At 38.5% G+C, this 12,939-nt stretch overlaps 3 protein-coding genes across 3 annotated transcripts; 1 reads left to right on the forward strand and 2 right to left on the reverse strand.

Moving 5' to 3' along the window:
* The first annotated feature begins 249 nt into the window (after nucleotides 1-249).
* LOC147760227 (uncharacterized) lies at nucleotides 250-2,280 on the forward strand. The gene has a single exon (XM_086994111.1). It carries the CDS (start codon nucleotides 250-252, stop codon nucleotides 2,278-2,280), a length of 2,031 nt encoding a protein of 676 aa, XP_086850237.1.
* A 1,568-nt stretch (nucleotides 2,281-3,848) lies between these two features.
* On the reverse strand, nucleotides 3,849-5,304 carry LOC147760228 (uncharacterized). Its single transcript, XM_086994112.1, has 2 exons — nucleotides 5,245-5,304; nucleotides 3,849-4,373 (listed from the first exon to the last, which is right to left on the reverse strand). The coding sequence occupies exons 1-2, from the start codon at nucleotides 5,302-5,304 to the stop codon at nucleotides 3,849-3,851; spliced, it is 585 nt and encodes a 194-aa protein (XP_086850238.1).
* A 5,482-nt stretch (nucleotides 5,305-10,786) lies between these two features.
* On the reverse strand, nucleotides 10,787-11,284 carry LOC147760229 (uncharacterized). Its single transcript, XM_086994113.1, has one exon. It carries the CDS (start codon nucleotides 11,282-11,284, stop codon nucleotides 10,787-10,789), a length of 498 nt encoding a protein of 165 aa, XP_086850239.1.
* Between the last annotated feature and the right edge of the window lie 1,655 nt (nucleotides 11,285-12,939).

The following is a 12,939-nucleotide window of genomic DNA, read 5'->3' on the forward strand; positions in this document are numbered from 1 at the left end:
CGCCTAAAAATTTTAGACATCTGCAACTATTTGGCTCCTGGATGCAGCTATAGTCAGTTTTTAAAAGCGTTCGAGTGTACGGAGTCCAAGGGGTTCTTCCCTTACGAGTGGATGGACTCTTTGGACAAACTCGAATCTCCTAGCCTCCCTTCCCGCGAAGCGTTTTACTCGAAATTAAAACAAAGTAATATCAGCGAGGAAGATTACGCGCAGTGCCAACGCGTGTGGGTTGAAAACGGGATGCAGACGATGCGAGATTTCCTCATCTGGTACAATAACAAAGACGTTGAGCCAATGTTGGAAGCGGTGGCAAAAATGTTCGCCTTTTACGAAGAAAGGGGTATAGACATGTTTAAGGACGGCATTAGCGTGCCGGGTTTAACGTTGAAGTATCTCTTTCGAAACGTAGGCGACGCGTTCTTTACCCTTTTTGACGACAAAAACTCCGATCTGTACTACCTTTTGAAAAACGCCATCGTGGGCGGGCCCAGCATCATCTTTCATCGGTACCATGAGAGGAATAAGACCTTTCTTCGAAAGGCGACATCTGAAGCTCCCAAGCTGTGCAAAAAGATCGTCGGGTATGACGCTAATGCCTTGTATCTATGGTGTTTGATGCAACCCATGCCCACGGGCACGTTTATACGCAGACGCGAAGAGTCTGGCTATACGCGCGAATATTCTCACCCGCGAGGCCGCGAAGCCACGATGTGGTTAGACTGGGTTGCCCGCTCCACGGGTCAGAAGATCCGGCATCAGTTTAACGGTACTGAAAAGCGCGTCGGGTGCCGTCGGTTACCGGTGGACGGGTTTTGTCGAGAGATGCAGACCGTGTATCAGTACCAAGGCTGTTATTTCCACGGTCATCGGTGCCATTTGAACCGAAACAAAGATGGCACCTACAAAGAAATTAACGACAAAAAAAAGGTGACCATGGAATCTTTGAGAATCGAAACGGAAATCACCAGCGAGTACATAAGGAATTGTGGCTACGATCTCGTCGAAATGTGGGAGTGTGAATGGAAAAAAATACAGAAAGAAAACACAGAAGTGAGAAACTTCGTAGCTCAGTACACGCTTCCCACAGAGCACAACTATCGGCTCACGTTCGGCGATATCCTAGACGCGATTCGCAATGATAATCTGTTTGGGTTCGTCGAGTGCGACGTAGAAGTCCCGCTCGATCTAAGACCAAAATTTTCAGAAATGCCACCCATTTTCAAGAACACGACCGTTTCCCGCGACGACATCGGTCCTTTCATGAAGCGTTTCGCTGAAGAAAACCGCATCATGAGCGTCCCGAGAAGCTCGCTGATCGGGAGTTTTTTCGGTGAAAAAATTGTTTTGGCGACCCCGCTTCTGAAATGGTACCTAAACCACGGTCTTCGCGTGACGCGCATCCACCAGGTAATCGAGTACACCCCGAAAGCCTGTTTCGAGCATTTCGGAAACGCCGTGAGTGACGCTCGTAGGGAGGAAGACAGGGACAAGACCAAAGCCATCGTCGCCGACACCATGAAGCTGATCGGCAACTTGGGCTACGGGAAAACGGTGACCAACAAAGAAAGGCACCGCGATGTGCAATATTGCGGCGAGGCAAAAGCCTCCCAAAAAGTTAACAGTCACCGTTTTCGGCGTTTAGATAAAATTTGCGAAAACGTGTTTGAGGTCGAGCTAAACAAAAAAATCATCAAATTAGACCTCCCTCTTCACATAGGTGTGATGGTGTATCAGTACGCCAAGCTACGCATGTTGGAGTTTTACTACGATTTCATGCTGAAATTCGTGGATCCGTCCGATTTCCAATACTGCGAAATGGACACGGATTCCGCGTACATTGCCCTCTCGGCGGACAGCTTAGAAGACGTAGTGAAACCTCACATGAGAGCGCAGTGCGAAGCCGAGAAACATCTGTGGTTTCCGCGTACTGATACCCCAGAACACGAAGCCTATGACAAACGGACGCCTGGGTTGTTCAAAGCCGAGTGGGTCGGTGACGGAATCGTTGGCCTGTGTAGTAAAACGTACTACTGTTTTGGGGAAGACACCAAATCGAAATTTAGCTGCAAAGGAGTCAACAGGAACAACAACAACATAGATAAACACAACTATTTAGACGTGTTATTGAACAAAAAGAGCGGTAGTGGCGTCAATAGGGGGATACGTTTATTTAACAACACTATGTATTCGTACGTACAAATAAGAGACGCCTTTAGTTATTTCTATTGTAAAAGAAAAGTGTTAGAAGACGGAGTGTCCACCGAACCCTTAGATATCTAATGTCTTAAAATAAAAAATATTCTTAATATATTTATTTACTTCAATGAAATAAAATTTTATGCCATGTTATGTAAATGTATGTTGTTCGTCTAGTGTATTAATAAATAATTCGTAAACATTGCTTCGGGTTTTATATAATAAAAGCTCCTGTTTACAGCTCTTGCTAAACGCAGCAAGAGCTGTAACCGAGTCGGTGGCTAAAAATAGCAGCTTACTAAGAAGCCCCACAAGCCCCTTCATTACCAAAAAAAAATGCTTACTAAAAAGCCCCACCTTTTGTCACCATTAAAAGTATATGGTCTTGGTGAAAATTGCAGGTCGAAATCAACATACTTTTACTACTCTCATGCCGCTATTATATCCTAATATCAGAGCTCAAATATGGTTGGTCCATGTCTTCAGGACATTGCGTTTCTGCAATACCTCACTATTTTACATCTGTGTATTTTTAATACTTTTATTTTTTAATGCTGGGTATAAATGAGAACAGTACAGTAAAGTAAACATGTACAGTAAACATGAATAAGTCATAGAAAAAAAATAGAGCCTTTAACCCGAAAGCCATGCATGCACTAATGGGATATTGTTACTTATGGGTTTCCCTACATTTTACGGGCCGAAAAATGGAGATTTCTTATTTTTGTTGAGGAAATAATCAACCTTTGCTTTGGCGAACTCTTCGTTTAAATGAGGCTATTGTGGTTTTCATCAGAAAGCCAAACGATTAATTGATGCCCTGGTGAACGTTTAATACTGCAAGGTAGTCCCGGTGTTCATCAGTATTAAGCTTTCCATTGCCGTCATGATCTGCTATATGAAATAAATTCCTGGCCAGGTTATTGATCGATTTTGTGACGTACTAAACATGTGACTTCCAAATATGGAAGCGCCCCTGGCAGAAATTTGTAGAAGAAAGCCCACGAATTGACGGTGTTCGCTTGAAGCCTGGTATTGCTGATATGGTTTATATTAAAATTAAAATCAAGCGGGCAAAACCGGAATCTAGAACCAAGGGTAATTAAATGTTGCTTCCGCTTAAAAAACTTTCGAATTCATTATATAAAAATTCATACAAATCCTCTCATGTTATGTTTGAAAGTCATTAAACCTTGAATATGCATTAACTGTGTCTTCTTCCCCGCCATATTGAAATTGATTTAGTCATAGTTACAGAAACTGCAGTGAACAGACTTGGTAAGACGTGCAGGCGGGCTTCCCATAGACTCATAACAATGTCGTATCATTGATAGCACCAAACAGCATCATGTTATACGACTGACAAGCGGGTATTGCAACATCTTGATGCTGGTTTATTCTTGTTAAAATACACATTTGAACACTTTTTATGGACCAATAATGGAATAAGAATCATGACGTCTGTTTACAATTCTATGCATAATACATTCTTGGCCAAATGGCTGTGCCATTCACTCTTAAATTTTAATGCTAGGTATATATGAGAATGCATAGTAACCATACCTAAGTCATAGAAAAAAATTAGAGCCTTCAACCCGAAAGTCATGCATGCACTAGTGGCATATATCGTTTTTTATTGGTTTCCTTACATTTCACGGGCCGAAAAATGGAGATTTCTTATTTTTGTTGAGGAAATAATCAACGCCTGCTTTGGCGAACTCCTCATTTTCAATGTAGTTATTATGGTTTTCATCAGCAAAACCAAACGATGAATTGATGCCTTGGTGAACGTTATACACTGCAAGGTAGTCTCTGTGTTCATCAATACTAAGCTTTCCATTGTCGTCATAATCTGCTATATAAAATAGCTTTCTGGCCGCAGTTTTTAACGATTTCGCCGCGACAGCGGGCTTTAAAAGATCGATGCGCATGTGTATCGCTATGAAAGCATTCAGATCGAATTCATTTTCATATTGGTCCTCTGGAACTGACCAAAAGGTTGACCAGGCTTTGGAGAGAGTATCGTTGAAATCGTAGATTTTGTCTGCCCGAATATATACTTTGGCTCTTTCAACTGGAACATCAACATACTCGTGGCGGTTTACAATTCCGTCATTGTCAGCATCCAATATGGCGAAAAAGCGTTCCATTTTAGCACGCCATTCATCCGGCAGGTCCTGAAAGTTATTGGCTAATATTAAACAGTTGGAATGGAAATAACTACTGCTCAGATGTAAGACAAAAGAAACGATAGTGACATATCATAGCGCGCATTCCCAAAAATTTTTAATCGATCTATCCCCATGGGGAATCTCACTAGATTACTGTCAGATAATCCGGCTTAAATGTTTGCCCATCCAACTACAAGCTGTTAGCGGGTAATGAACTTTCGTGCCCGCTCGGCTGGCAGCTATTTAGCGTAAACCCCCAGGGAGTTAGGTCGAGCTAATTGGATCGATCTAATCTCTGGGAATGGGGTCTTAGTGTATTCTTTCAGAGACCGTTAAAGGAATACGTTTCATATCCCTTTTCAACATCAGCTACGAATTGCACGAACCGCCAGATATTAATAATGGCAGAGTTTTACTTTAATCGGGATAATTATTTTAAGATTCTAATTGATTCTTATGTCAGTCAATTATTGCAATACTTGAGAGGACGTGAAATTTGTTCAAAATTTTGTTTAAAAATATTTAAAATCAATCCAATTATAAATAAGTCTATCGCGACAGCAATGGCCCAAACCAGTTAAACGCCTCCTCAACCGAGATGCAAAACAAATATTAATGTGACTCACATTAAATTATTTACCTTCTTGTGTATATTAATAATATACACTAACTAGAATGCTTCATTATGCACTTACTGTGATGCATGTTCATTAAAAAAAGCACCGCATTCTCCCAAGTATGTAGGTGGTTATCATTCTTTGGTCTCGACATGTTTTGAATGTACCAGTCAGTTGGGTGGGTGCTTTATTGTGTCAACCCAATACTCAGTTTCAGTATCTGTGAGCAAGGCATAAAACAAACGGAAAGTGAGCCTTACCTTCAGACGATCCTGAGCTCCAGAAGAGTGGCTCCCAAGTATATTAGCAACCGCCAACATCAAGCAAAACACACGCGGAAAAAACATTTTAGTCATATACTGAGCAAGAATGTCGCCTTTAGATAAATGTTCTATGCGTTCTGTGCGGCCTTGAATAAGTGAATGATTTAAAAAGACTGTTACTCGTGGAAGGTGCAAAGGTAAAATGTACCCAATCATTTTTATGAACGTGATAGATGGGGGCAGTTTAAGGAAACAGTGCCCGCTTAAATACGTAATGATGAGGTATATGGTTTATTTCTTTATAGTAAAAAACGTGCCTTTTTGTTTGTGTGATTGCCTTTTGTCTAAAAACTTAAATAAAATACCTACTTTACAAATACATATGTATACGACGACGCTTATTTTCTTACTAAAACAAAATCTTTTTTAGATCAGGGCTCTATGCGTTTTGTGTCGTCTCGTATATGTTAATAGTTTAAAAAGGCTGTTATAAGTGGAGGGTGCAAAGGTAAAATGTATCCAATCAGTTTTGTGATCGTGAGGGAAGGGAGCGGTTTGAGGAAACGCTCGTTGAAATACATAATGATACATGTAATTGGTTGATTTCTTCATAGATGAAAATACGTCCTTTAGTTGTGAAAAGTTTTTTTTCTTTCAAACTTTAATAATATACCAACTTTTAGTACCAGTCGAGTACTTTCTTTCTCCCACTTGTGTAATTGTATAAATCTCCTTTGATAACTTGTTTTTTTTTATCAATTAGCAATAGAATAGTCACTTAGGTAATAATTCAAACACGTGCCCACACCTCATGAATCTAAAATTAATTGAAATATATTTAGTATGTTGTAAAACTTGGGCAGTTTTCACAGTTCAGATTGTAGCTGTAATCAGTGTCATAGAATTTATTGTTTGATGGCGAAATCAGCAAATAAATAAAAAAAACATCAAGTGACGTTGATGTTTTCAGTTTATTTGCATTTCAGCTGGTATTTCACTAAATGTCACTTACTAAATATCACTCTTATCTAATTTATTAGATAAAATATCATTCAAATCCGTTCTTGTGTCTTCTTCCCCGCCATATTGATTAAGTCATAGTTACAGAGACGGCAGTGAACAGACCATGTAACACGTGCAGGCGGGCTTCCCATAGACTGATAACAATGTACTTCCATTGATAGCACCAGTCAGCATCATGTTATACAACTGACAAGCGGGTAACATCTTAATGCTGGTTTATTCTTGTTAAAATACACTTTGAACACTTTTCAGATAGCTATCTGACTCTTTTTCTGTCAAAAACACACGCACCTGTCTACGACTGGTAACAGCATACATCATAATACATGGATAAAGAAAAGTTTGGCGTAGTCAAACGAGATTTTATGGCGACAACAATTTCCAGAGCTTATTTACTCACATACGCATTCTGCACATACTCAATTCTACCCTAGAGGGGTGTTCCCTATTGAGGCACATGTTGATAATTATATCATGGGACGTCAATGCCTGACCCATTTTCCGCTCGATTCATTCTGTTGACGCACACGATACATTTAAGCTACAGGTTATCTCCAACCTTCAACTTTAACCTTCAGTTCAAAAAAAAAAAAAAAAAAAAAAAATCACCCACCGCCTTCCCCGTCTCCTCAAACATACCACAATTGTTTCCTATGCTGGCTGTAATTTGCTTGCATTATATTTGACCATTATACTGCGTGCGTTTTTACTTTGATTTTTCCGTTTTGTATAGGCCTACCTGTCAGGAGCAGCACTGCCCCGTGAAAGTGCCAGTACACAGTCGTCTACCGTTCACGCCCCAGCGAAATCTTTGGATATATTCTTATCGATTGTTTGTGATTTGGCCAAACAATGCCGCTTTTAGTATATATATAAAAAATACATTTAGTTTTAGTCTAAACTCCAAATGAATATGTTCGTTAGACTTAACAAATATGTACATACATATAACAAGTATACAACTGGTCAAAACACGCTGTGTCCACAATCTCGCCTCCCTGGGGAGGATACAGCCCCGCTGCCATGTGAGGCGCTGAGTGCTATCAAACTTACAATATCGTTCTCTGCCTGACCAGGACCCTGCTTCAACCCCAAAGTGCTGAGTGCCAAGCGGGGAGACAGCAGGTACCGTATATAAAGGACTGGTATGTCCCCGGACGGGTTTGAACCCTCGTCCTGCCGCTCCGGAGGCGGACACTCTAACCACAAGGCCATCCGGTTGGTATAATATAAACTCACTATCCTAATAAATTTAACAATTATAACAACGTAACAATGCTTTACTTGTTTTTATTAGCATTAACTGTTTCACATTGAAAACAAGAACAGAAGAGGAAACCTAATTCAGCTTATTCTCCAAAATATGTAGACACTTTTTTCCCAGTCTCGATAAATCATGTACCATCACAGTACCGTTGTCAGTTGGGCAAGGAGTTATAACAGAAGGAGATTACACGCGTGGGGGCGGAGCCCGTTTTACGGTCTCTCATTGGTCGGAATGAATAGAACCCAGAGAACAATGGGTACCTATCTCTGTTACGCTCTCGTTTAAATCTCGTTTGTCAGAATAGGTGCCTTCGTCTAACGTTTCGAAACGCACTCAAAAGTTTGTTAAAATGAGAGAAGTTCAGAGTGCAGAGGATATAACGTTGGATAAGGTTTTCAAAAAAACAGGTTAGTGCTCTTAAATGCATAACTACACGAAATATGAAGATAAATTGCAACTTTTATGCCGTAGGGTCTCTCTGTGTAAGTATCCAGCTCCACGTCGATCTCGCGAGGTGGTGTGTGGAGAATAAATATTGCAAGAAAAATATCTCCCACTCATAACAAGTGCTTATAAATTTAGTATCAGATGCAGAAAGTTTGGTCTTTATACAGTTGCAATTGTTTAGTAATTTGTGGCAATAGCATAGAATAAAACTTTCGATAGCCGAATAACAAGCAGATGCATAAGCCGCCATCTTGTTTATGTTTCGAAAAAAAAAAAAAAAAAAAAAAACACTCCAAAAGACATTTTCCTCCTACTTTTTGATACTTGTGTCACATGACAGTCATAAAATTTAACTAATTGGTGTGTGTGCAATACATTTTCTTGAGCAGTATTGTTGTTTTTTTTCGATTTTATATGTGGTCTAGATTGAATACGAGCCAATTGAAATTTAAAATTGAAATACTAAAATTTATGAATGAATAGAACTTATTCTTAATGTTTAGCACTGTGCACTTGTTTACCGACAAATATGAACAGTGTTAGTATGTGTCAAAATAACCCTGAAAAAAGGGTGATTTCCAAGATAAAGAAATTTATAACGAGTATTAAAAAAACTGACATGTTAATATTAATATTATGTCCTTTGGCAGTGAGGACAGTGAGGACAGACGTTCACTTGAATGTCATTTTCACAAACCACAGTTGGGACGTTTTCTTTTGACATCTCCTTGGTGATTTTTCACTGGGTTATGCAAAAAAGCCATCTATCAACGACTCAAAAATACTCATGGCGACCATCCTCAGTCACCACCTTATAATCGCTTTCTATGATATCGTTCCCTTCCAGCACATCGTCCAAATAATTACCTGTGAAAAAAATCGTCAGCATACAGCACCGCTTTGACACTACTGATCTCGAATTTTAACGCGAAATAACGCATATGAAATTAATCTCCAAGCTGAGGAGAGCGACGCAGATGAAACCTCGAGAAAGGAGGCCCCCCCGTAGCTAGCTCCGCCCACCGTAACAGACATCGGGCAATAGAGAGGCTTGCGTGTAATATCCTTCTGTTATAACTCCTTGAGTTGGGTAAGTGCTGTATTGTGTCAATTCAAAATCATTTCAGCTTATATGTGTGAGATGTGCATACAACAAACAGAAAGCCTTACCTTCTGACCATTCTGACTCCCTGAAAAAAAAGTCCAATTACATGAACAACCACTAACAGCAACCAAAACACAGGTAGAAGAAACATTTTACTCAGACTGAACAAGCCAAACTCATTTAGAACGGCTGTCTATGTCTTCCATGCCGTTTCAAATAATTATACGGTTTAAATAGGCTGCAACTCGTGGACGCAACAAAGGTATGTTGAATCTTTCTTTCTGCACGTGATGGAAGTGAGCAGTTTAAAGGAAAAATATGGCGCAAATAAAAAATGATAAAAGTGTTTGGCTTATTTCTTCATACACGAAAACGCACCCCTTGGTTTGTGCGATTGCCTTTTGTCTTAAAAAAAAAAAAAAAAAAAAAAAAAAAAAAAAAAAAAAACATTCCTTACAAATACATACATTGACGTCAACTCTTGTTTTCATACGAGTACATGGGAACTGATGCTCCTTTTCCTCAGTCCCGATCACAGGTACACCTACTTTCTTTCTGGTAAATTATAAGTGAAACATATTTAAGAAATGGTGAGTTTGCCTTCCTTCACACAAAGGGGTGCCTTGCCGCACTGAGTGCCATAGAAAAAGCGCGGTTGTACCATAAACAAACATTGCTAACAAGTACACAGAACGTGGTAAAAAAAAAAAAAAAAAAAAAAAAAAAAAACGCCGTTCTTTTTTCATGGATATTCATCAAATAAATCGTCTACAAATTATTTTGCTTTACAATAGTGGTACATCTTTTTTTTTTTTTTGTTTTTAAGGGCTAATATCTCCAGAAGGTCCCGAGATCGTAGCATTCAATTGTATGTATGGTCGAAATTAAGGGGAACAGTCAGTGGAAAAAGCGTTGAGTGCGTCATGATTAAATAAATCTCTTTTTTACAGGTAGTGACTTATACATCCATTTCTGTTCAAGGCCTGTTTAAAATGAAATAATGCTGTTTCAACACATATTCAATAAAGATTATGAGTGTCTTTATCTTTTTCAACTGCAATGTTGGTATAGGCTTGAACATAATTTCAACTACAGTACACCCCAGAGAGCTCGTAGCTAGGAGACCAAAATAACCACTTTTTTGCTATAAAATAGAAAAGAGGTCCATTATGGGGAAATTGATATTGGTACTCGAAAGTTACATTGTAAAACATCTCATAAATGCCTCTTTGAAACTGCTGGCTTCGGGCCTAACGCGTATAAACAATTGCCAATAGAAAAATGACAATAACATGCAATAATGTCTCAAAAATAGCTCAGTAAGCGATTAGTTACCGGGCATCATAAACATTTTGAACAACATGCTATAAGTTCAACGCAGTCATTTAGGCATGTGTAAACGAGTGGTTCTTTATTCCTGCGTGTTTTATCTGCGCAATTCGTTGTCATTAAAATGTGTGTAAAATTCAAACCAGATTTGTTCATAAGGGCACAAGGTAATATTTAGGGGTGGCCTTCCTACCAGTTTAAAAAGGAAAGTGTCAAATGCATGTGCATTGCCAGCTGCCACATAGGGCCAATGAATTAATAAGAATACGCAGTAACAATACCTTAGTCACAGAAAAAACTAGAGCCTCAAACCGAAAGTCACGCATGCACTAGTGGCATATATTGTTTTTTATGAGTTTCCCTACATTTTATGGGCCGAAAAATGGAGATTTCTTATTTTTATTGAGGAAATAATCAACCTTTGATTTGGCAAACTCTTCCTTTTCAATGAGGCCATTATGGTTTTCATCAGTAAAACCAAACGATGAATTGATGCCCTGGTGAACGTTTAATACTGCAGGGTAGTCCCTGTGTTCATCAGTACTAAGCTTCCCATTGTCGTCATAATCTGCTTGTTCAAATAAATTTCTGGCCATAGTATTTATCGATTTTGCCGCAAAAGCGGGCTTTAAAAGATCGATGCGCATGTGTATCGAAATGAAGTCATCAAGGTCAAAATCACTTTCGTATTCATCCTCTGGAACTGACCAAAAGGTTGACCAGCCTCTGGAAAGAGTGACTTTGAAATCATTGATTTTGTCTGCCCGAAAATATAATTTGGCTCTTTCAACAGGAACATCAACAAACTCGTGGCGGTTCACAATTCCGTCATTGTCAGCATCCAATATGGCGAAAAATCGTTCCATTTTAGCACACCATTCAACTGGCAAGTCCTGAAAGTAATTAGCTAATATTGAAAACATTGGTATGCAAATAACAGATAGTGAAATGTAAAACAACGTCAACGATAGGGACGTATCATAGCGTATTCTTCCAGATATTGATGAATCACAGGGTTTTACTTTAACCGTGATAATTTTTTTTAAGTTCCTTACTGATTCTTATTTATTGTCAGTCATTTTTTTTTTTTTTTGCAAGTCTTGAGAGAACTCGAAAGCGGGACAAAAGTGTTGACCTGTTCAAATTTTTTTTGAAACTATTTAATATTAATTAAAGTATATATAATTCATCTCGACAGCAACAGTCCAAATTTAAACGCTTCCTCAACCCAGATGCAAAACAGATGTTTATGTGACTCACGTTATATTAAATGCCTTGATGTGTATATTCAATACTATACCCTTAGTATGCTAACGTTTAGGAGGTCATCCACATACGTCTCTAAACTTTAAAAATGCTTTAAATTAGAAATGTTAATTATGCACTGACTGTGATACATGGACATCCAAAACAAGAACTGCAGAAAAAAAAACCTTATGGAAATCATTCTCCAAGGTATGTAGGTAGATATCATTATTTGGCCCCGACATATTTTGAATTAATCAGGCGGTTGAGCAGGTGCCTTATTTAGTCCGGTGGCTTAAAAAAAATATATATCTGGTGGGTAAATCCTTGGAAATTCTGAGAAAATCCAAGATAACTGCAATTTGACATAGGAATACTAATGGGTGGGTTTCAATTGCTGCTAGAGATGCATATGGTTCATTATACAATTACATTACCATGGGTTTGTTTTAAAAAATAATTTGTTTTTCATTCCATTTATTAATACCCTTATGATGTATACCTGGTCTGTAGCATGTGTGTATCTTTGGGTATTTGAGAAAATTCGAGATTGCTGCAATTCACAATAGGAATTGTACAGTCAACTGCTAGAGAGACATTGGGTTCAATATAAAATGAATTTTGTTTCTCAGTATTTCCCACATTCTTTTTGGACTTTGACATATCTATCTGGTGGGTAACAAGTGTGCACCCTTAAGAATTTTGACAAAATATCATAATTACCCTCGTTTGCCTTAGAAGTGCCTATAAAATCCAATGCACCAGTTTTCCTATGGGGAAAAGAAGGCCATCTTGGATTTCCCCAAAATGATGAAATATGGACATTAATTACCTAACAGATATTATCATGGGATTAATATTAATAATGAAAAAAAAAAAAAAAAAAAACAGAAAAACAACTGAATTTAGCTTCATTTTATATGGATCTCTCGCAGGTATTAACTGAACCCCACCTTCTATGGCTAATGGCAGCCGTTTTGTTTTGTTTTGTTTTCGAAAAGGATACACATAACATTCTCATCACATATATATTATGTGGATTAAAAAGATGTGGAAAATACTCAGGAACAAACCTAATTTATCAATTAATATTATATCTCTATGGCAGAAGAAGCCCTATGTGTATACTAGTATTCCTTTGATATGGTGGCCATCTTGGCTTTTTGTCGAAATGCCTGAGAATAAAGGTCAGTTACTCACCACAAATATATTATTTGTGTAATAAGGCACCCAGAAACAAAATTAATTAGATAGTGGGCAATGCTTCTTCCTAGTT

This window comes from Lingula anatina, chromosome 8 (assembly GCF_051362555.1).
Source record: "Lingula anatina isolate TDL-2025a chromosome 8, LinAna3.0, whole genome shotgun sequence".
In the NCBI taxonomy this organism is placed as follows: Eukaryota; Metazoa; Brachiopoda; class Lingulata; order Lingulida; family Lingulidae; genus Lingula; species Lingula anatina.